This window comes from Patella vulgata, chromosome 1 (genome assembly GCF_932274485.2).
Source record: "Patella vulgata chromosome 1, xgPatVulg1.2, whole genome shotgun sequence".
Classification (NCBI taxonomy): domain Eukaryota; kingdom Metazoa; phylum Mollusca; class Gastropoda; family Patellidae; genus Patella; species Patella vulgata.
The window spans coordinates 41198494-41222786 of record NC_065879.2 but is presented as its reverse complement, the minus strand read 5'-3'; the positions used below and the strand labels follow the sequence as shown (position 1 = coordinate 41222786).

At 33.7% G+C, this 24293-nt stretch overlaps 2 protein-coding genes across 7 annotated transcripts in view; one reads left to right on the top strand and one right to left on the bottom strand.

Moving 5' to 3' along the window:
- LOC126821564 (matrix metalloproteinase-16) overlaps positions 1-6660 on the top strand; it is a 61061-nt gene extending 54401 nt beyond the window's left edge. For both annotated transcript variants that reach the window (XM_050550029.2, XM_050550022.2), the window contains exons 8-11: positions 772-908; positions 1889-2024; positions 2575-2747; positions 3180-6660. In XM_050550029.2, coding sequence (XP_050405986.1) covers positions 772-908; positions 1889-2024; positions 2575-2747; positions 3180-3455 — 722 coding nt within the window. In that variant the 3' untranslated portion in view covers positions 3456-6660. The remainder of the gene's footprint in view (positions 1-771; positions 909-1888; positions 2025-2574; positions 2748-3179) is intronic.
- A 1912-nt stretch (positions 6661-8572) lies between these two features.
- LOC126821669 (methionine-R-sulfoxide reductase B3, mitochondrial) lies at positions 8573-23191 on the bottom strand. Of its 5 annotated transcripts, none has more exons than XM_056102428.1 (5): positions 21126-21235; positions 19623-19717; positions 19000-19222; positions 18068-18240; positions 8573-14518 (listed from the first exon to the last, which is right to left on the bottom strand). In XM_056102428.1, exons 3-5 carry the CDS (start codon positions 19206-19208, stop codon positions 14379-14381), a joined length of 522 nt encoding a protein of 173 aa, XP_055958403.1. In that variant the 5' UTR covers positions 19209-19222; positions 19623-19717; positions 21126-21235; the 3' UTR covers positions 8573-14378. The 5 variants fall into 5 exon arrangements, with proteins under 5 accessions (XP_055958403.1, XP_050406107.1, XP_050406116.1 ...); XM_050550150.2 differs by lacking the exons at positions 8573-14518; positions 21126-21235 and adding exons at positions 16280-16494; positions 23085-23179; XM_050550159.1 differs by lacking the exon at positions 8573-14518 and adding an exon at positions 16280-16494 and having other exon boundaries at positions 21126-21224.
- Between the last annotated feature and the right edge of the window lie 1102 nt (positions 23192-24293).

Below are 24293 nucleotides of genomic sequence, written 5' to 3'. Positions count from 1 at the left end.
GAATACTTCGATGTCACTAGACGTTTCAGTATTTGATTTTAATTTCTTATCAATTTTAAATCAGGTTACAAAATAGCACATCTTCTTTCATTTGTTATAGTGTGTATATAACTTATTTACTTTATATGTTTTCTTCCCCATTATTTTATATGTACATAGCAGATATGTTTATTATATGTTTTATATTCCTTGTATGAGGAGAGGGGTGATATAGACTATGCCTGTTCCCAATCCGTTCTCATTCCATTTGAAATAAAATATTGTTGAAAAGGAGACATCATTACCATGTAGCACGTGGGTCTTACCAGCAACTGGTGTTCCAAAGTCAAAGTAGTATTAGCTGTTTCAAATGGAATAAGCATATACGGATACTGTTCCCCATGCACCACTACAACTATAATAAGTTTGGTGAATACCGGAAAATGAATTAATGTTGTTGATACAAGACATAGATATTCTCTACTTATCAACAATGACCAGATGACGCCCATCCAATTTTTGCTTAGGCCTTAAATATCCCTGTCTTCAGGTCCATAAATGAAATAAATTGTGGAATAGGACTTAATGTCTCTTCGAAATGTTACACGTTTGGGGGTTCATTTTGATACTATTTTTTATTATTTGTATAAATATACTCATTGTGATGTAATATGTCCACTATTTGTATAAGCCTCGATCAAAGGTTTAATCCAAAATACAAAACGTGGAAGAGCTTTTTTAGTATTAAGAGTTATAATTCGTAATCAAATAATTAATAACATTCATTCATAGGACAGAAATATTATCGTTTAAATGGTTATGGAGTTGATCTTGGATACCCACGTGATATATCGTGGGATTGGAAAGGTGTAGAGGGACCTATTGATGGTGTTGTACATTGGGATAATGGTTTTACTTATTTCTTTAAGGTAAGCAATCTAGTATGTCTTTTACACGGATGTAATTTTGATACAGCTTGGTACGCCAGTTGGTCGATTCAGATATTCATTTATTGATACATGCAGAAGGTTAACAGGCACACCTGGGAATCTTCGACATTCGCCGAATACTCCTATTTCAAACGGCCCATATTCTACTCTTGTCATTGTGATTTCCTCTTTCCTCAATATTGCCGATTCTATTATCAAAATCTTTTTACGGGGTGGATGTATTTCACAGTCACCACTCCGATATGACTTCACAGCTAAGGACCATTCAAAATTTCAACGTATGTCATCTAGGGTCAGTTTAGGTCCTCATCAATGTCTGGCCGGAATATGAGGATGAGGTTGGTGCTGAAATTAATATAGCATTCGCGTAAGGCCAGAATATTGCGGGGTGGGGAGGCACAATGCCAAAATTCAGTATATAAAAGGAATATAGCTAAGGGTATAAGAAACGAATAAGCATTCGAAACATATGTAGCATTTGCCTTCTTCCATGTTAATTTAACCTTTAACTAATACCAAATAAATCGGATGATTCAACAATGGGGTATCTATATATAAGAGTCTATGGTTACGGATATTAATCTAATTTTCGGGCATCACCAGTCTGGAAGTTCTAGTGCATGTGGGAATTATTGTTGGTGTTTTCAAGTTAGATATGTATGTTTATTCATCTGTCGCCTACAAACTTGCTTTATCTCACTGGATGTTGGCAGGTTTGTTACCTATGTAACTATAAATAGGGTCAACATTTTATCGGGAGAAGACAATTTATTTTCTGTTTTCGAGTCGTGCTCGATAAACAATTAACGATAAACACCTCAATTGCAAGCATATATTACATCTTACAACCCGTTTTAAGATTTGAGCTCGCGGTAACGGTATTGTTGCTTTCACAAGACGCTATCCTCCGTTCCATTTCTTTTTGTTCTATTTTCCATGTAATTACTTTTCTTTTTCAGGGAGAATATTATTATAAATTTCATAATTTCCGCTTTATCTACGCCAAATTAATATCAGAAGGTTTTAGAGGAATACCTAATGACGTCGATGCTGTTTTTGTGTGGGGCGGAAATGGCAAGACTTATTTCTTTAAAGGTAAGAAGAATAGTATGCTTTGCCTAAAGTGTGTTTCAGAATAATGAAGCTAAGATATTTTGTCCTGATTTTAAATGTATTTCCTAAAGTGTGTTTCAGAAAAATGAAACGAAATTGGATCAAAGTTATTTCGTCCTGATTTTAAATGTGTGCTGATCTCCATTAACTAACTCCTTGTCAGTTGTCTGTTCACCATCATAATGGTTGGTTAAGACCATTCTTGACCAAGAAATGGCATACGTTCAGTGATTCAGACAAAAAAACAGAACAACAGAACACAATGTTGAAACAAAGAGAGGGAAGAATAAACAGTTTAATTTGACATGCATGTTTTAGGGAATCTTTCAAGGGTTTTCTCGGCACAATTACAATTACGTGTATTAGACTTAGTAGTCTTTATTTGGTATACCGTCTTATTTTACCTCTTCGTTCTAAACACCTAAAATAAATTCTTTGTCATTATTTATTATTTGGCAAATGTAGCCTATTTCCCCACCCGCCCTTATTTTCAAAATTACACAAGCGTTTTAAAGCCTTATTTTTAATTCAGGTGATCGGTATTGGAGATATACAGACAGAGCAGTAGATTTTGGTTATCCTAAACCGTTAACAGTATGGCGAGGGCTACCTAATCGTATAGATGGAGCTTTTAAATGGCGTAATGGAAGAACGTATTTTTTCAGTGGTAACCAGTATTACAGATTCCATGATAATAAATTCAAAGTAAGTATAATTGGTGAGAACGTGGAATAGCGGTGGCGTTTTGACTTCCCAGAACCTCGAATTTTGAAATAGCCACTCTTTATCTTTCAGTCCTCTATATTGAACAGTGGCCTTGAAAACAAAACGCTTCCGTCATCTGGGTGTCTGATAACGAAACTATTTCCTTTGCTACATAAGTTACTTGGAATTGGCGCATACTAGTTCCGAAATGGAGTTCCGGGCGAATTTCTTTGAACACACAAGCCAGCCAAAAATATTTCTTCTAGATACTGACTTTTAATTTGCCTCCGCTGTGCCTACGTTTCTTGTGTCGGTAAATGTCAAGCATACGATCATGCCAAAATCACATTTGAGCTGCATTGTCTCACCAGTCCAATCAGTGATGCGTACTAATAATAATTGAATTTTGTTTAAACTTTCCTTCTGTTTCAGGTTGACGAAGGATACCCTCGTAATATTGGTAATTGGTGGTTAGGATGCCCGGATAGAAAAGACAACATTATTCAAAGCGTGCCACCCGGAACTGATCAGTTCGTTGCTAAGGAGAAGGGTCAAAGAGAGGCAGATTCAAATCAAGATGATGAATTACTTCTGGTTGTAACGGAATCAAAAACGGATGTTAACTCATTTAGTGACTCAACAACAATTACCTACAGTTTACAGTTAATATTAGTAGCAGCGATACCACTTGTCATCTTCAATAGTTGATGTGTCACTGCTAACTATTTGGGGGGATAAGCTCGGTGTAAATTCAGCGAATGTTTAGTTCATTTATATTCCATTCCAAAATATTTCAGTACTAGACAACTATGGTGGAAAACAGTGTCAAATGACGATGTACTACACAAAAAGGAGTGACAACATTCACATTACATACAAAAATGAGAGTTAATGAGAATGGCTCAGATTAACGCATCACCTCTCTCTAGTCTATCTATATATGGGTAATGGCCCAACAGTTTAAGAATGTCGATAGAGGAAAATGACCTATAAAATGGTAGTTTAAACAATTCTTCACACCATAAAAACTTGTGTTATTTGAACTTTTAGACAATGGCGTCAACATTGCTGATAATTTTAACTCTTTAAGTGCCCCCCGTTTCGAAGAAAGCAGGGGACTATTAAAATGGGTCTGTCCGTCTGTCTGTCTGTCCGTCACACTTTTTGGGACACAATAACTCTCCTTCTAATTGCGCTAGAATGTTCAAACTTGGTGTAGGTATTTGTTGTGCATTTGATGTGCATTTTCTGCTTAGAGTAAGCAGTGATAAGCAATTTGATTGGTTGATGCTTTGGAACACGATAACTTTAGTTCTAAAAAAATGAAAGCGGTGAAACTTGGTGTATAGTTTTATTACATCATTGCCTTGACTAAGGTCGATAATGAACATTTTCTGCTCAGGGTTGGTAGAGCGATAAGCAATTATATTGGTCGAGATTTTGGAAGACATTAACTCTCCTTCTATTTGAGGTTTCTCCTTGACAGTGGTACAGGACGGAGGGCGGACAAGGACAGCTGTCTAGTCTTTCGGATTGAACGAACAATCGAGGTCCCGTGTTCACATTTGCGTGCACGTAAAAGATCCCTCGGCAGTTGGAATTCGATACAAGAGTAGGCCGTGGTGCCGATATCCAGGTACAATTTCCCTTATAGCACAATGTATGGCGTATGCACGTCTTAATTAGCCCAGTTATTTCATTTCTAATTGGGGTATAATTGTTCAAACTTGGTGCAGGCGTTCATTGGGTGAATGCTTCGATGGAGTTCGAAGATGAGCATAGTCTGCTTACAGTAAGCGGAGATAAGCAATTTGATTGGTTGATGCTTTGGGGCACGATAACTTTAGTTCTAAGTACGTGAGCGTGATGACGTTTGGTGTATAGTCAATACCTTGACTAAGTTCGATAATGAACATTTTCGGCTCTGGATAAGCAGAGCGATAACCAATTTGATTGGTCAAGTCTTTGGAGCTCGACAACTTTGATTCTAATTGAGTGATAGTGGTGAAAATTGGTGTATAGTGTCATTACATCAATAACTTAAGTTCGATGCTGAGCATTTTCTGCTTAGGCAAAGTAGAGACTTCGATCTGATTGGTCGAGACATTGGAACATAATAACCCTCCTTCTAATTGAGGTAGTAGGACGTTAAACCCCATTTCATTTCATTTCTAATTGAGGTAGAATGAATGTTCAAACTTGGTGTAGGTGTCTATTAGATGAATGCTTTGTCAGAGTTAGATCATGCGCCTTTTGCATTAAGGCTAAGCAGATATAAGCAATTTGAGTGGTTGAGACTTGGAACACGAAAACGTTTGTTCTAATTGTGTGAGAGAGAGCGATGAAACTCCGAGTATAGATTCGTTCATTACCTATCACTAAGTTCGATGATGAGAATTTTCTGCTTAGGCTAAGGAGCGATAACCAATTTGATTAGTCAAGACATTCGAACATAATTGGGGTAGAATGTTTAAACTAGATGTAGATGTTCATTGGGTGAATGTCTTGACGGAGTTCGATGATTAACATTTCCTGCTACAGCTAAGCAGAGCTAAGCATTTTCAGTAGTCGTTGCTCTGGGACAAGATAACTTTTATTCTAACTGATAGAGAGTGATGAAACTTACCGTATCGTTGATAACCAGTTTGATTGCTCGATACTTTTGAAAAAGATAAACGTGCAATTAATTAATTAATATGTGTCATCTATTTATGTGGGGATTTCGGCGGGGAACATCAGCCTCACTATTGGCTTGTTTCTAAATTACTGACTGCGATAAATATGTTTTCAGAAACACATGCCATTTTATCGTGGAGGGAATTATATGGGAGAGATTTATGGTAAAAGGGAAGTTTGAACAAGGAGTTTACTTAATCTTCGACAAACTGAACGGATATGTAGAATAAGACCTATATGTTTATCACATTTACATCATCTGTATTATAATCGCCACTTTAGACCAAACTGTTTTATTGTTTCAAACTTTGTGTATATGTATAAACTGAATGTAAATAGCTTGATATGTTAAATTCACCAATGGGAGCGGATTTAGCTCCCCTTTAAGTTTACTTTCTTATTGAACACACGATTGCACGAAATTACATATTTCTAAAAGTTCATAATAAATAATGAATGGGCAGTCGCTCTCTTTTGAACGACCGTCTGTACCACGACCAAATTGGACCTTATGGTAGTTGAATATGAAAAGAAATCTGACTTTTCATTGGCTAAGTGTTAAAGTACATTGTAAAAATTTCATCTGAAGACAAACGAAAATTCTGGATCCATAAAATATTTTATTGAAAAAACAACCGTAATTTCAAAAGGTGTTACCACTTTCACCAAGAAAATAAATGTAATTAATTTTCATTAATACCATATTCAAAATACTCCCCAGCGTTTGAGCGTTCGTCAAACCCATTGGCAAATGCCATTGCAGCAATGGTTGAACAGATTCGTCTCAAAGTTAGCATACAATCTAATTTAAATATCACCGATTTATAGTAAAATCACATCAATTCATTTTTGTCTCCAACGGCTTCAGGGCGAGGTCTTTTCATCGGGTTTCAATTTTTGCTCCTTCTAGAAAAACCTTAGCAAAATCCAAAGTTTAAAGGGATAAAATTAACTTTATCAGTTACCTAACAAATAAGAATTTTTAAGGAAGTTTTTTATATTTGAGACATTATCTTTTATTAGGGCGACTGTCAACATTCATAAGAAGTGCAATATAGAATACAATAGTGTAAATTATAAGTAATATATATTTCATTATCAACCAGAACCACGTATACTGTGTGTGCTCGTATGCTTATATTTATTGCATGCGGGCGTGCAAATCTCATATTTTTTATACAATCCATATTTCATGTCATTTACAGTGAAAAAGAATAAAATATGTAAATATCGAAAATGTGCCTACAATTTTTTTTTCTCTAGACAAACTATAAAATATGTTGTCGAACGAGTTTAAACGTCCCGTGTCTAGTTTTAAAAAGAAAATGTATTTAGCCACAGAAACATATTTATATAGGTCCTGCAAAAACTAACACTTCTTTTTAACTGTGCTGTATTACTTAAAGAAACATTATGGGAGATAAGATAAAGAGATGGCAGTTCTCGCTATAATAGTTTAAAACTAGATAGTGTAAAGGTAATTTGCTGAAAATTTCAGTCAAATTGATCCACTGTGAGCCGAGAAAGAAGCGGGTGAAATTTTTGCATAGTCTCGGTCATCATTACTAAAATCATTAATATAAACAGCATAGTCTCGATTATCCACTTTTTCTGATTTAATTATCAGTGGCCGTTAGCGGCATATAGGAATCTAATCCAGCCAACATCGAAGGCTAGCCTTGACATCGAGAGTTTATTATGGTCTGGATAAGTTAATTAATGTCTAATTGATAATTGAGATAACATTTCAGGCCTAAAGAAAGACTTGCAATAAGCAGATTTTGCTCTTGCATAATGCATGTTTAAAGCTGTACAAGTTAAAAAAATGTCAAAACTTGTCTGTTTACGATACTCATGTCCAAAGGGGTCTGAAGCAAAATTTGAACAAACGGAAGCAAACGGAAATGAAATGAAATGGGGTTAAACGTCCTACTACTTTGTCCCGACTGGGCTAATAAAGGCGTGCATATGCCATACAGTGTGCTAAGGGGAAAGTTTGTCCAGACAGCGGCATATCGCATTATATCGAATTCCAACTGCCAAGGGATCTTTTACATGCACGCCAGTGTGTCTACGGCAGCTCAGTTTTTCATTCCATCCGAACATCTGACTACACGTCAATTCATTTGCCAGGCCCTTGCACCACGAGGGGGGAGGGGGGGGCACGTCTGAAAATCCCAATGAACTTTCTCGGCCAAAATCGGGATCCAACACAGGTCCTCCGGGTTATCGAGCCAACGTCTTACACACTGAGCCACCGCCAAATTTGATGAAAATAGTTAAAGCGGTTCAGTCATGTCTAAACAATCATTGTGGATTTCTGTATCATTTTTCCAGTACGATTATTTTTGACTCAACATTTGTTTATGGGAAATAACAAAACCACTGACTTGCAATCCTTCAATGATAAGACCAACTTCAAAGACCGGCTCTAACTTTTTCCCAAATATTCGTTGGGTAGAAAACTTTGTACCACAGATGAAGCAACACGTGGCAACCTTTTGCTCAAAAGCACATATGAGGTTCACCATGGAAAACTTGAGATACACTAACTGGAAGTAAAGACTAATAGACATGCAATTTTCAGCTCTACATTTCAGCCTAACCAACCATATCCTTCCGCCTCAAAATCATGAATATTCATCAAAACCTGGCAGAAAATGTATTTTCAACCCCTTTTCTTCAATGCTACACCAAAGAGTCAACAATTATCGAAATGCAAAAGGGGGGAATCGGCAAAAGGAATAGAAAGACTAAAAAAAAACTTTCGCCCTACATTCGTGGGGTGACCGGTAAGGAATCTTTGGTTAGCTGTGTCTGTTTCTTCAAGAATTTCACGCTAAAAATAGTTGGCGGTAAATCATTAATTCGGCTGTTTTCGAATGAACTTTTGATGTCAAGATGTGGAGGATTAATATGTAACTCAAGTACGAATCGATGCCTTATTGTCGAGAAAACGACAGCATTTCATTCTAACAAATCCTGCCGATCACTAGCCACTGGGGGAGGAGCTTAGGAACCGATATCACGCTAATTAGTTTTACCAGAGATAAAAGAAGGGTAAAGTTTTATTTGGGAATGAGATTGAACCATTGCTTCAGTCATGTGACTTGTGGTGGTTTCAAGCTAACAATACAAAAAAAATAAAGCCAATTTTATAAAAGTTTATTGCACATACTAGAACAAGGTGTGTGGTAAAATCTAAACAAAATACACTCTAATATAATATACTATATAATACAAGGTGATACAAACATACCTGTTCTAATATATAATAATAATAACAATATCACAAGATATTCTAATCTAACATTTCTATTAAAGCCTCTTATTTATAGAAATTAAATACATTAAGGGAGAAAAAAAGCATGCAACCAATAATTTGACAAAAGAGAAATTGTCAAGTTCCAAGAGCCAAGATAGACAAAATTGAGCCAAAAAGTTTTGGATACATACAAACTTGGAATAAATGTCTATAAGTACAAGGGTTCTTTTCTTCATGTTCCAGGACATTGCTTCTTGTACCAAAGTTAACTTATTTACAATGACAACAACATGGATTATATTCAGCTTGGGGTAAAACCAAGGTTGATAAAGGTAGTGACTTATAAATCTTCTGCCAGATATATGAATTATATGTATGAAATAAAAAGACATTTTTCCAGACTTCCAGGAAAATATGGCATTTTTTTTTATTTAACCACCAGCCAAATATCTAATCCCTGACAATTTCTACCTAAATAATCAATTTTTTTTATATTCTGTTTTAAGTACCCTCTGAATTCATAAATATGAAATAAACAACAACTTTATGTCACAAGTTTTATGACCACCCTCTGTCTATACACAACACACATTATATCAAATGCATAGTCAAATGTTAATTTTTATAAATATAAGTTATTTCATTGTTAGTAAGTATAAATAAATTAATAGCATGCACATGTAAGTTCCAACTTAAAGCGATTGGGATAAACAGCTACAACCAATCAGTACCCCATCTATGTATTTCTCTAATTATTAACAGATAATCCCATTTAAGTACAATGTACCCGTTAGTTTAAATTTAACCCTTTAAATATTTGTGCCCAGATTTGAAGCCTGTGACATTGTTGTGCCCATAATACCAGGGGCCAGAGAAACTTTTGCAACTTTCACTTATTTACATCATATGTTAATGCCAAAAAAGCAACATTAATTGTACTGTCCATAATATGAGCAGTTGGTTCTTCATCCACGACCTTCACTTGTTTCAGTCAAGACATGGACGTCTTGGCCCCAGGAAACCAATGAATAGGCAGTGGAACATTCAGGAACTTGGTTGTCAAAGGGTTAATAACAACTAATGTAATATATGTCATACTATTGCTTTCATATAATAAAATTCAATTCAAGTATACTAACATCTGTAAAAATGAAATAAATATTCTTAACCAAAATCCTAAAGAGCAATGGGCACTTTGAGGATCTTTGTACCTCCATAAAAAAGATAATTTTGATTAGCTCTGATCTACATGAGGTATGTTCAATCAATCTGCAAATATAAAGGGGTGTTTTAATACGAAACTAATCATTCATTCAGGAAAGTTGTAATACCTCTTTAATTTATTTTATGCAAATTCTGTTAATCTTATGAATCTTTAAAACACATATTAAACATAGTTATATATTTGTTAGATTTCATTAAACTACCTCACTGTATTAATAAAGAAATAAATGGTTTATTTATCACACAATGCACATTTCTATATTTAACAAAATTAACAACAAAAAATCATGAAATAAATTAAGGCTACTATTATACAGCAACTAAAACAAAGCTTATCTACAAAATAAAACAACCATAATATAACATAATAAAATAACAACTGATATAGAAAATCAAAATAAAATCTAGCTAAATAAATACCAGATTTTACATCTACATGTATCTGAACGGTTTTCATAATCAAACTGTACTAACCATATTTGTTTCCAAATATGGCTGATATGTATTTTCAATTTCATATACATGGCCATTCTAAAGTTACAGAGAAATAAAACAGAATAAATGAAATTGTGACGTATTTTAAGTAACAAATATGTTTCAGCTGTCATGATTGGTTAAGATATTTTTTATGCAGTCGGCACATGCGTTGTACTCCAAAATTCTCCTTTTCACTCGATTGACACTATTTTTGGAATTGAGACAATTTAATTCCGGAACATTCAATAGAGTATCCCCATGGAGTTCATGAATATGTAAGGAGGACAACAATCATAAAACACCTTCAAACACAAAAGGATAGAAAACAAAACAAAAACTTCTTTCTAGCAAGCCTCTATATATATAGTCATACCTAACTACCGCAGTGCCCATATATATGGCTCATTTATATGGTTTTAGTCCTGTAAACATTGCTGTATTAATAGTGAATGCACATGTAGTCAGGCTGTCAAAATAAAGTGAATAATAAAGATCTAAAGCTTATTACATTACCCTATAATAACTTTTGCAAAACAAATATCAACATATCCACAAAACAAATGATAGAAAACCCAAATTAAACCAAACAATTTGTCTAACTCAACACAAAAATTTGTTTCCATTTGAAGGTTTTATGCAATCAAACTCTAGTAGTCATATTTATGATCAATCATGGCTGCTGCTGTATATTTTTAGACAGCTTTAATAGCAAATGTAAAAAGTATTCAGATCAAAAAGAGTAATAAGATAATGCAAAATAAATATGATTTTAAGTCTTACCCTATGCAACACCCAATGAAATTTTAAAATTATTACTGTAGGTTTATAAGAAAAAGGTCATGGTGAAATCTCTAGGATATGTGTAAGGGTAATATTAAAAATGTAAGTTATATTAAACTAAGTAAATATACAGAAATAGATAAATGTATATATACAAATAGTTTAATAAAGAGAAAATAAAACTTGTAAACAGATTATATTAAACAATCCTAACATCTAAATAATGATAAAGTTTATCAAAATGTCTGAGAGAAATTAGTTAAAATAATGGAGATAATAAAGACATATATACAAAATCTGTTCCTAATTACATATTTAGGGAAAATGTTTTAACATACTATGGCATTATTTCAATGTAACATTCTATAAATTAAGTTTCATTAAAATAACACATAAATATTTCATTCATAAATTGTTGACTATATTGTATTTGATATGACATTTCTATAAAATGAAAGGGAAAGTGCCAGGCATTTTTCACATGTGAAGAATCCAAAATAATTATTTAAAAGTAATGAGTATGCTTTATTAAGTGCAGAGCCTTTGCTCAACCATTTGGACCAGTCCCTCTCAACTTATTTGCAAGTTCTAGTCCAATTAATTTGTGTTATTATAAATAAATAATTATAATTTATATATTAAATAATCTTTAAAATTGACCTCTGTTAAACCTTAAGATTAGAATACACACATAAATATATGAATAAACAGGTAAATGTATTAAGCTTGATATTGTACGTTTGTCCCATTAATGACTTGTAAAAATTAAAATGTGCAAATCAAAACCAGGAATTTAGCTCTCATCTAGACCTACTTTACTATTTTCAAAACTATGTAAACTACAAGATATTTATATTTACCATGTATATTTTGAGTATTTCGAAATAACATGGCAATTTGTCATAATAACTAAACAATTGCTACCATCATGATATTTTTGGATTCAAGTTATCCCTAAATGTTGGCTTAGTCTCATATAACTTTCATATCTGAATTCTGCTATGCATATATATCTTATTTATATTAATTGTAATATTTGAATATTGTGGTATCTTTTCACTTACATATTTACAGTTATTCTAATATTCTATAACATCTTTTAACTTAAACTAATTGAAATATTTGAACACTACAACATTTGTTAAATTCTTCTACTATGTACGTTCTATCTAAACAACCAACATATTATCTACAGGGTATTTACATTAAAGTATACTATGGGGAAGACCTTTCCATACAATTCATTTCATAAATTTACCAATATCATACCATTTTAATAAAAATAGCAGACATTAAAGGACAACTCTACCCTTCATACGTTCGTTCTTCAAGTCGCCATTTAAGTCATACAACTTATCTGATATACAGAAGTATAACCAATTTATTTTAGCTATTTGAACTCCTCAAATAAGAAGTGGTATCAGGCATTCTAGCAACACTGCCTTTTAAATCTGAGAACACTGAAATTGTTTTTGGAACTAAAGTGCAAAACATACTTTTAAAAATTTAGGAACATCTGGATAAGCAATGGGAGATAACTCTTGCATTGCCCCAGTCTTTTTCCACATCCTTACTGAGTAGAGTTGAGCTTTAATAAATAATAATAGGTTTTATTTGGTTGATTATACAGCAGGATCACACAGGCCAACCTGGAACAGTCTCCTTATTAAAGACATATAACATCTACGGAGACTGGCCCAGACAAGCCTGGTTTACTAATTAAAGTATTTAAAACACCGGTTTCTAAGGACAAAATATCACTAGATAAGTTATTAGCACCATTCATTTATAAATCGTTAACTTGAATTGTTATAATGTATTAATTATTCAACTAAATTTATCTACTCTTAAATTGATATCAATCATTTAACATTCATTTATCTTTGGCATCCCGAAAAAAAAAACAACAGCACAGAAATGTAAAGAGCCTTGTCACAAAACAATATTTGGCAAAGACATTTCCAATCGATATCAGTATACCAGATAAGATTTACAAATTGATATCAGCACATCAGATGAGATTTACAAATTGATAGCAGCACATCAGATTAATTTACAAATTGATATCAGCACATCAGATGAGATTTACAAATTGATATCAGCACATCATATGAGATCACAAAGCACAGACAATAAACTGACACACACAAATTTGCCATTTTCCTAAATTTTCACAACTAATACCTTTTCCATTCTCAGACAAAATTTTCGAATCAAAGATTTTCTGGGGTAAAAATTTATGTCAACATGCAATTAAACAAGAATAAAGGAGACATAATTTCCATATAATAAATTGTTAGTGTCACAGTGAAGCTTTGCTTTACAACAATATCTCATATTATGCAGAACAAACCAATTCTTAACAAATTTATAAACAAGAATCTGATATGCAATTAACTTAAATTCTCTTATCATCATTTGAGGGATTTTTAATCCTTCAGCAAACTATAATGCTGTGAAGGTTAAATCTCTATAAGGAAAATTAATCCAAAAATGGTTCAATTCTGTTCAATATTTAAAAGAATATGATGAAGTGAAAATGTCATAACAGTAAGCATCTGCTGTAGACAATATACTATTAAACATAGACATCCTAGCGCTCACCTATAAATGTCTGGTAAAAACTTTTTCATTCAATTGAATCTAAGCCGGGAGATTATCAACCATTGATATTTTGTTTTCTAAATAAAATTTTAAATAATCACTTTGAGTTGAAATTTAGCTATTATCAGAAAGATGCAAATGGCCATCAGCAGCTTTAACAAATACAAAACTAAGTTCTCAGGGTGTTGAAATGGTTCTCTTGATTCAATTTTAGATGGAAAAAGGAGACTATGATTAACTCTATTGTGATTATGTTTATTCTCGTAAGTTGAAAGTTATTATATATTTAAATTTAGGGTATATGTCACATGTGGGTCCCTCTTAAAAAAATACCCTAAAAACTACATGTCAGCACCCTTAAATTTAAATAGTTAATAGCATCCATGTATACAGGTCTAAACAGGTTATTTTTTAATTAACATAATACAAGTGTTATTAAAGTTCAATGACTGTACACAGTATTTAAAGGATTAATGCATTAAATAATGATATTTCTAATCTCCACAGATCATAAAAAGGTGAAATACTATAAAACACAAAATCTTCATGGATTAGTAATCCACAAAAAATTTTTGAGTTTTAAAAGATGGCGATACCCAAGTAAATTATACTGTGGTGTGTTTTTTAAAGTCTAATGATGCTGAATTCACACAGTATCTAATACCAGTTGGTTTGGGTCCATCATCAAACACATGTCCTAGATGAGATCCACAATCTGCACACTTTAATTCCACTCTTTGCATACCTGAAAAAATATACCCAATTACCAATATTTATATGCCAACAATTTCATTTCAAAGTTTGGTTTTCCTGCATTTCTTTGCTGCCAAGATTGTCTTTACAACGAAACTTAAAAATAATGCACAAAATTAGTAAGTTGTATCAGATTGTGTAAAATATACTAAGCTGTTAGATCAGCAAAAATCCCTCTCATTTGTAACTGGGCTCAGTAAGATGAATGTTTAAGATGCCTTGATGCATGTGTTTCCTTGATTCATCTGTGAGAAAGATGTTTACTAGGGTCCATCAGTGAAAAGGCCGAGTCCTAGATTTACCAGTAGGGAGTGCCATTACCTAGGTTTATGACTGTAAACCCATCAGAAGGATTGTTTACTGGGCTTATCTGTCAGAAAGGTGTTGACAGGGATGATTAGTCAGAATGGTGTTTACAGGGCTTATATGTCAGTAAGGTGTTGACAGGGTTGATTAGTCAGAATGGTGTTTACTGGGCTTATCAGTAAAAAGGGTGTTTTACTACAGGAATCTTGTTTTTCAGGGCTTATCAGAAAAAAGTGTGTCTTACAGGGCTTATCAGTAAGAAGTGTGTCTTACAGGGCTTCGCAGTAAGAAGAGTGTTTACTAGGCTTATTAGTAAGAAGAGTGTGTTACTCGGCTTAGAGTCAGAAAGCTATTTACTGGGCTTATAAGTCAGGCGGGTGTTTTACTGGGTTTATCAGTCAGATGGTTGTTTTACTGGCTTATCTGTCAGAAGCGCATTTTACTTGATTATTGTTCAGAAGGATGTTTTCTGGCCTTATCAGTAAGAATAGTTTATCTTTCAGAAGGGTGTTTACAGGCTTTTCAATAAGAAGGGTGTTTTACACTACAGTGATTATCACTCAAAAGTGTGGGTGTCTTACTAGGGTTATCAGTAAGAAGAGTGTTTACTAGGTTTATCAGAAGGGTGTTTCACTGGGCTTATCAGTCAGAAGAGTGTTTTACAGGGCTTACCAGTTAGAAAGGTGTTTTATTAGGCTTATCTGTCAGAGGGGTGTTTTACTGGGCTTATCAGTCAGAGGCGTGTTTTACTGAGCTTATCAGTCAGAAGTGTGTTTACATGACTTAACAGCTGTGTTACTGGGATTTTCAGTAAGAACGGTTAACTAACTTCGGCTTATAAGTAAGAAAAGAAGTTTTCCTGGCCTTATAAGTGCGAAGGATATTTTCTAGGTTTGTCACTCAAATGGGCTATTTCTTGGGTTCAGCATTTAGATTAATTGACCAATTCTGAGAGATTCTTCTTTATTGTGAATGATAATCACTGCCCGCAAGAACTAACTATAGTGTTTTTCTAAGTGAGGAACTAAATGTGGTTCCAAGGGATCTAAGTGCAATCTTGACACACATACCCTGTGGTTGCAATGGAAGATAACCTGTGTAGACAGATTGGTTAAGCTTTAGGGGTGTAAAAGCTTGTCTGGTTAAGCACAGCTCATTTGACATGTTTTATGTTTTTACAGCAATATTTTCTCAAAAGTGATTTTTGCAATCATGAGCATACCAGCTAAGTTTAACTCTTTTATATTTCAATATAAAAACCCTGATATTTGTGGGAGTAATTTGCATAAATCTAAACTTCTGGTTGAATGAAATATTGGACATACATAATTGAAATAAACAGAGGTGGCTACCTGCTGGTACGGAGAATTTAATCTACTTTCATTTGTAATCATAAATAAACCTAACATTAATACATATCGGTCTAACAAACACAAACAACAATGACAACAGTTAATCTTTTATTGTATGTTCAAAAACAGTTGTTTTACAGTTCTGATTTGTTCTCTTTATTGATATTAGAGTTTGATTTTTGTTCAGGTTGAAAGTGAAGAGCAGCTGAATTAATACAGTATCTTTGTCCAGTAGGTTGAGGACCATCATCAAATAAATGACCAAGATGAGCTCCACATTGAGAACATGTAACTTCTATACGCTTCATGTCTGATGAAAATAAAAAAATCAAATCAGAACCTAAATTTGCATCTAGACAAGAGAAGACATACGCCTGATGATCTGCCTATATCATTTCCTATTTAAAATTAAAATGATTAAACATACATTATGCAAGAGCTAAATCTGTCTATTACAGGTCTTTCTTTAGGCCTGAAATGTTATCTAAATTAATAATTAGATATTAATTAACTTATCCAGACCATAATCAACTCTCGATGGCATCACTAGCCTGCGATCTTTAGTGGATTATGAGCCGATTTACTGAATAAATTTCCTTCACGATTTAACGATTAAATGGATAATCAAGACTATGCTGTTTATTTTACTGACTTTAGTAATGATGATCGAGGCTAGGCGGAAATTTCAATCGCTTTCTTCTCAGTTCATAGTGGATCAATTTTTATGAAATTTTCAGCAAATTGCATTTACATTATCTAGTTTTTAACTATTATAGTGAGAACAGCCAACTCGTTATTGAATCTCCCATAATGTATCTTTAAGCCTCTTTGAGTTAGGTAAGAAAAAAATGTTTATTTGTTTTTCTGGGCTTCTGCCTACATTTAAATTTTAGACCCATGTTGACATAAAGCTGATTTTATGTTTCGAAGTAAAAAAGATCAAGCCCGAAACAGAACTATAATTAGTAAACAACCTGACTTGAACTGAATATTTCAAAACACACTAGTATTCAGAACAACCTAATTCAATCCTTAATTTTGACTTGGATCAAAGAGATTTACATTTTCAAAACAATAATTATGATATCTTTATATAAATGACTTCTTCACTAGGAACATTCACTTTCCTTTCAATACAGATCATTACTTCCTGATTAATATCAAAATCTAGCTACAAATATCAACAAATCGGAGCCCCATTGACAAAGCAACAAAGTTGTTCATTACACTGTCGGAGATAAAATTAGAATTTTAATGAGGGAATAAGATTTACAATGTTATACAAATGCTTTATGGTATCTTTTCTAAGAAGATCGCAGTTCAAACTTAAACCAAATGAAATGAAATGGGGTTTAACCGTTTAACGTCATACTGTTCTGCTCCGAACTGGGCTAATGAAGACGGCAAACTAATACCTACAGGTAAATCTAAAAGTCTCATAATCGCCTTTTCTTTGAACACCTACATGTACATGTAGTTTCCTCTCTACTTTAGTGAACTCATTAGGTACCAATTAGCCAATTACTGATGCATTTTTATCATCACTAATAGATGGCTAATAGTAAACAGTGACCATGTGGAATATGATACAAAGTCAATCAAGTGTTGAAATGCTTGCTATTTAAAGTTTAGCAGTAAATAAAATCGTACCTGGTATTGAACATTTGAGTGTTAATGAAAGCTATTAAATAAGCAATATATGCTTTAAAAACTGAAATAAACTGAAGTAAATACAAGAAGCTTCGGTAATTTGATGTCAATTGTTATATTTGAGACTGGTACATGTATCTAAGGGTTAACATGAATGAAGGACTTGTAAATAAATGTTTTCCTACAAATTTCATTATAGTATACATCAACAGAAAATTAAAACTTTTACTTACTATGCGAGACATCTGTTTTTAAGGCTATTTGCTCTTTACTCAAGACATCATTAAAGGACGGCCAACCTGATTTGGAGTTGTATTTGGTATCTGATGAAAATAGTGGAGTTCCACACACAACACAATTATATACACCCTCATCTTTTTTGTTTATATATTCTCCAGAGAAGGCACTGAAATAGATATTATAAAATAACGTTCAGGATGAATAGCACATTTTGAAGTTCTCACCCCTTTTTTCAAAGGGGTGATTAACATGTTGTGCACATTGCACTAATTGCAGGGTTTTTGACTCACCCTTTTCCGATTTCTTGTATATGCCATTGCTCTTAAGAACACCTAATACCACATCCCATTACAAGAGTTCATATAAATTAACTACATGTAATAAATATTTGTTACTTTTCTATTTTCGTAGAATTATGTTGAGGTTCATGTCCAAAATGATTCCTGTTGTTACTGTACATCAAGGGCAGTTCCAGAGAGAGAGGTGAAGAGGTGCACTTTCCACCCTCTGCAGTGTACTAAATTATTATGTTTATTGTAACTTTTAAGACACAACATCTTCTGATCTCATAGGTTCTATAAATGCCTTAATCACCCTCCCATAGACACCCAATGCCCATTACGTTCGTCAGTCTAATTAAAATTTACACAGATTTTGTTCCGTTTTATATCTCAGTGTAAAAACATGTCTGTAATTGGCTCACCCAATTGCATGCAATTTGATTGACCGACTCTAGATCTATGAACCAATCAAAACCCTTCCTACAGAAAATTCCCCAAAAGTTTTGAATGCTTTGATTATGTAGATACATGTATCTTCTTATCCAGGTATATATATATAATGCTTATGTCTCAACAGACGTAGAATCACGACAGAATAACAGTATGTACATGACAATTAGATTGGTATATAACAATACACTAACCTTTCTGTGCCCCTCTCCTGTGTTACTCTATATTGGAGAGGAGTCAATCGCTTTTTTAAATCGTCTTTATCAAAAACCTGGGGACATTCTTTCCCGTCTTTACATGACTGCTTTAATTTCTGTATTTTTGGTGACACCTGCTGTTGGGCAGTGACAGCGTGTAATATGTTCATACAGCTGAGTAGAAGAACACAACCACTCAAAAACATTGGCTAGTGGAAGACTGAAAAATACAAACAACAACATTTGTAATAAGCAAATAAGCAATGCTCCAGCGCAGAGAGATTTTTGAAAGCACCCAGGCAGTTATTAACTTAAGTAATACTGTTTTCAGAAAGAGATATCAGTACTTTAAATGTTTAAAACAACCCCTTTGAGAGACTTTAGTCCATTCCCCCTGCCCAATCCCACCTTCATAGAAATCTTTTGACAGTTTTGCAATGGTTCAGATGAATCACCAAAACTTCTTACAATTCTTGTTTGCTTCATCTGTGCAAGAATCATATCTAATCTGTGAAAGAATCTATCTAATTTGTGATAGAATCCTATCTAATCCATGAAACAATCTATATCTAATCTGTGATAGAATTCTATTTAAAGTAACATAACTAAGTGAAGCTTACTTTTTAAAGCTTTTTTTTATCGACAGTTTTCAAGCAAATAGTGTCTGATGGTTGCCAAAAGTATGAACACCCCTTCAGTACTCCATCCACCAAGCCTATTAAAAACAATCGTACAACTGCTGAAATCTGGTGACCCTATTAACCCTCTCTGTATAAACTATTGATCAAAAATAGCTTACTTGAATGAACTAACAAGCAATATCTAGAAGTTCGTCCTATAACCAATATGAGCTGATCATCAACAGATAATCACTGCTATACAGTATTGTGGCTTAGTCGAGTACCATGCCTGTTTCACAATATGATAACAACAAGTATGAAAATGATAGATCATCAATGAAGAAAGATGTAATTAATTACAATCATAAAACTGGAGCTCCAATTAGATAATCAATACATGTATGTTGAGAGAACCAGAAGCACCATATTATTAATTACACCTACACCTGCTATAGAAGTGAAATAGACAAGTCTGTTAATTGAAGGGGTTGAGGTGATAAATGACTATTGATGAAAATCAACACTTTGTCAAAACTGCTGTAAATTCTCTAAAAGTACAATCAGTTATGCTGTCATGTAAACTAATCTCTCTCATCACATACACATAATCCACAGAATAATCAAAATAACTGCATTCTGTCATCCATTTTATTAACACTGCATTTTTTTCTCCTGCATACATGAACCTACTGACAGCCAGGCTCAAATTATCAGATACTTAAGCTAATTTTATAAAAAGAAATATCTCCACAGCATAATCACAATTTATCAACAATGTGGGAAGAACGAACACTGCAAAACGAAATACAGCTTGTTCATCAGTACCAATAAGGTATCTCTATTTGAATTGAACAAGTATGAGCTGTATCATAAGGTCTGTCATTGAGTCAACTGGCGTGGTTTTGAATCCCTGGTTGTACGCGACAAGGAGTAGGGTCGCCTGTCCAACCTTGTGGGTTTTCTCTAGGTCCTCCCACTGCTAAAGACCCCTACGCGCAACCGAATTATTGTAATAAAAATTAAAACCATGTTAGTCCCAAAATGACCTAGTTTGTGACGAGTGGACGTTAAACCCCATTTCTCTCTCTCTCTCTCTCTTTGAACAAGCATCACTCAATCAACATACATTGTACATTTACATACCAAATTTGGGATATAAGAAGTCATAAAAATACATAAATTTGCCTGAAACTTGAATAACCACAACCCGAAGCAACATTCATACTGAGATCACTGGAGGGCAATAGTATAAAGAAATATCTATAACTAGGATGGGATATGCATATTCCTTGTTGAGCCAGTTTTTGATCATACTTTCTCTGTAGGACTACACTCATAAATAATAAACATCTCCAAAGTAACTAGTTACAAAGACATACATTCACCATTAAGACATAGTGCTCCAAAAGCACAAATTCTTATGTATAGCAGTGTAAGATGTTATGTGCAATGTACATGTATAACAATGATAATGTGGAGAAGTTTGATATTTTATTTTCTTACCTGTCAGAAAAACAAGACTGGTAATCTTTTCAATAAACCTTGACTAGTACTACACTTATAATCATGAAGCACACACAGAGTTGTAAAGCTATCCACAAATGATGATTTTGTAAACAGAATATTCTGATTTCCTATAATATGATCTTCAACATTCACATATTGCATGTATGTATGATGAGAGTGAATAGGTTAATCATGTGACAGTAATACCAGCTGAATATGACATAAGACAAACCACTGATCAATGTAATTAACTCATAGTTACATGTTGAAATATAAATAGATATTACTGATTAACCTTTGGCACTGATTATATAATAAGGCCTAGTACTATGATATACTATATAATCTAGTCAATGTGTATACTGTATATAGTGGTTTGTTAGAAGATGGGGTGGGGAGTGGTCAGAGTGCTACAATGATTTTACTAAAATTATTGGCAAGATTAAAGCACCATGTGAACCTAAATTAATGTAATTTACACCAAACCAACATATAATACCTTGCATAGGGCGTAGGTCTCTACTTTTTATTATAATCTCTGGTCTTATTAAAAAGTAGTTCACTATATAGTATAAAGCAGGTCTCAGTAATATTAAGCTGACTTCACATACTGCAATTCGTAGGAAATCCCAGCTAATTATGGCATAGCAAATATGATCAGTCATTTTTTTTTATTGCGAGTGAGCGCTCTTGAGCGCCTGACGCACAGTAACATTTCGTCGTTGGTATGCTCTCGCTCTACCATCGACTTGTTGCAACATGAACCGTGACTCATCGCTGAACCAAACTGTTCGTAATCTGGTTTCACGTAGGTGTCTATGGACTGTCTAGTCTGAGATCCTACGCCATCCAGGAATTGCTGCTGCAGTAGAAGTCGCTGTTCTGAACCCTTTCCGCAAATGACGTAACCGGATGTGACGATCCAGGGCAGGTGGGGTCACTCTTGTTTGGCCTGAGCCTTGGCGGTCACTTGTTGAATTTCACTGCTGGTACCTATCCAAAAGGCGAGAAATGGTGCTCTGGGAAACATTCAGCAGCCTGGCTACATCTGTCTGGGATTCACCTGCTTGTAACCAACCGATAGCGTTGTTGCGTTGGTCTTCGTTCAGATGTGGCATCACTTGGCTTGTTGAGTGTTTACATGTGCAACTGATTTTGAAACCGAGAACCCCAGGATTTTAAAGGCCTTAGATTTGGGTTTCATGTGAAAAGCTTGCAAAGTTGTTAAACTAGTGTGTCTTGGTGCAAACAAATTTCGGCAAAAAGGAGGTTTCTAGCATTGGTATTTTTATTTTGTTTTCTTAATTAAATGTTACAGCTTAATTATGTAGTCAGATTAATTATTTAAAAATAATTAATTTGACTACATAATTAAGCTTGTATTAAGCTGTGAGAAACATGATATTTTAATGAAAATGCAATTACAGAGGCATCAAGACTTTAACATGTTCTACTCATTAAAATCATTTGATCTATTAGAATTTTAATACCGGTAAATATAGTGTTAGACATGTAGTGAGCAAGCAAGTAGAGATAATTTACAAACCTACATGTAGGACCAAAACAAACTGATTCAATTTACAAATATTTCCCTCTGAATTTAAGCATACAGTTTCTGACATCTGTCAGTATCACAAAATATGTCTTATCAGTTATCTCAAAGGCTCAGCCTCAGGAGATGTGAGCGCAGCAGATGATTTTTCTACATCCACAAAGTCAGTCACTTATTTCTGACAGAGATGTATAGGTACTAATGACGAGCTATATACTATATTATTATGTATAATCAAACGACATCACATTGTTAGCCTGCCTCAACGGCTAAAAATGGTGGGATTTTGCATTGATTGTGTTTAATGATCTACTTTCCAATAATTTACTAAACAAACATGTATATCATTTGATAAACTAATTATCTGTCTTTATACGGTTGGTGTTTTGATGAAATGTACATACCTAGTTTTAGTGTTATTTGTAGGAATTTGCTCTTTTAGCAGACGATGTGTTAAAATCTTTTCATTTAGTCGCCATTACTATAGCCTAGATTTTCCAGTCTCAATCTATTATAGGCATGGCAATATACGTCTGGATAGTGGAAAACAAGGAATCGAGCTTCCGGTTTCAATAATTCACCGAAAAACTTTAGTCTCGCTTTACAAGTCAACATGTCATTCCGATGTTGCGGCACTGGAAGAGCAAATATTATCTTCGCGGAATTTTCTGCAGAGTAGCAATAAAGGACCAAGAAGATAACCGTAAACACTTTATCACCCCAAGGATCAATGCCATGGTTTATAATAAAACCAAGGCTAATGAGAAATTATATGTTCTAGTTGGCGATTGGGTCTAAAATAAAACGAAAAGACAAAACGACGGTTAATTGATCTGAAAATAAAAAAATATAATGGATGATATATTTTGGGATATTTTTTTTTTTTATTTTGTCATAAATTATTATATTTTGCCTATTGATTATAATAAAATGATTCTTGTTCATACCAAAAAATGTTTTTTGACAAAAAAAAATAATAATTTGTAATATGTTGTTAGTCACGAGATTGTTGTGGTACTTAAAACCAAAATATGATTCAACAAGAAATTAAGACCAAAACTCATATAGGACACATGCTTGGTTTATTATAAAGTTGGATTATTACTAATATACCTCTACTTCTAAAAGTCATTCAATGATAGCACCAAAAGACAGTAAAACTGATTATTCGCTTCCAAAATCCAATTATAAATGATGTAGACCTACTATGATATAAATTCGTTACAATCCATCATAGTCAATTTTCGGTTAAAAAGAGGCCATTACATTGTATCCTTTAATTTTGCGGGGGATCGAGAAGAAATTTTAATAAAAACAAAAATCAAAATTAATTTTAACGAATTTTTGTAAATTGTATTAAGTGCATCGCCAGAAATAGAAATGTATGATTGCATAGTAAAAAAAAAAATGTAATCATTATTTATTACTCCATTCCGTTGTAAATTGTTGACGTACCGTTTATCACTATATATTATATTAATTTCATTTACATTCCCCAATTCATACTCATAGACTGTTTAGAGAGGGTGCAAAAACTACTCCAAACCTATGAAACCCAAGGCGTCATATTGCATCCCCTTCACTTATCCCCAGAATGCGGGGCATACAGGTAC

Excerpts from the sequence above, each read along its gene's own strand:
- LOC126821669 (XM_050550145.2), bottom strand. The coding sequence starts at position 19,208 with ATGTTTTTGAGTGGTTGTGTTCTTCTACTCAGCTGTATGAACATATTA. Across the intron at positions 18,241-18,999 it reads CAGGAGAGGGGCACAGAAAG|TGCCTTCTCTGGAGAATATA; the intron begins GTTAGTGTATTG and ends TATCTATTTCAG. Across the intron at positions 16,495-18,067 it reads AAAAACAGATGTCTCGCATA|ACATGAAGCGTATAGAAGTT; the intron begins GTAAGTAAAAGT and ends TATTTTCATCAG.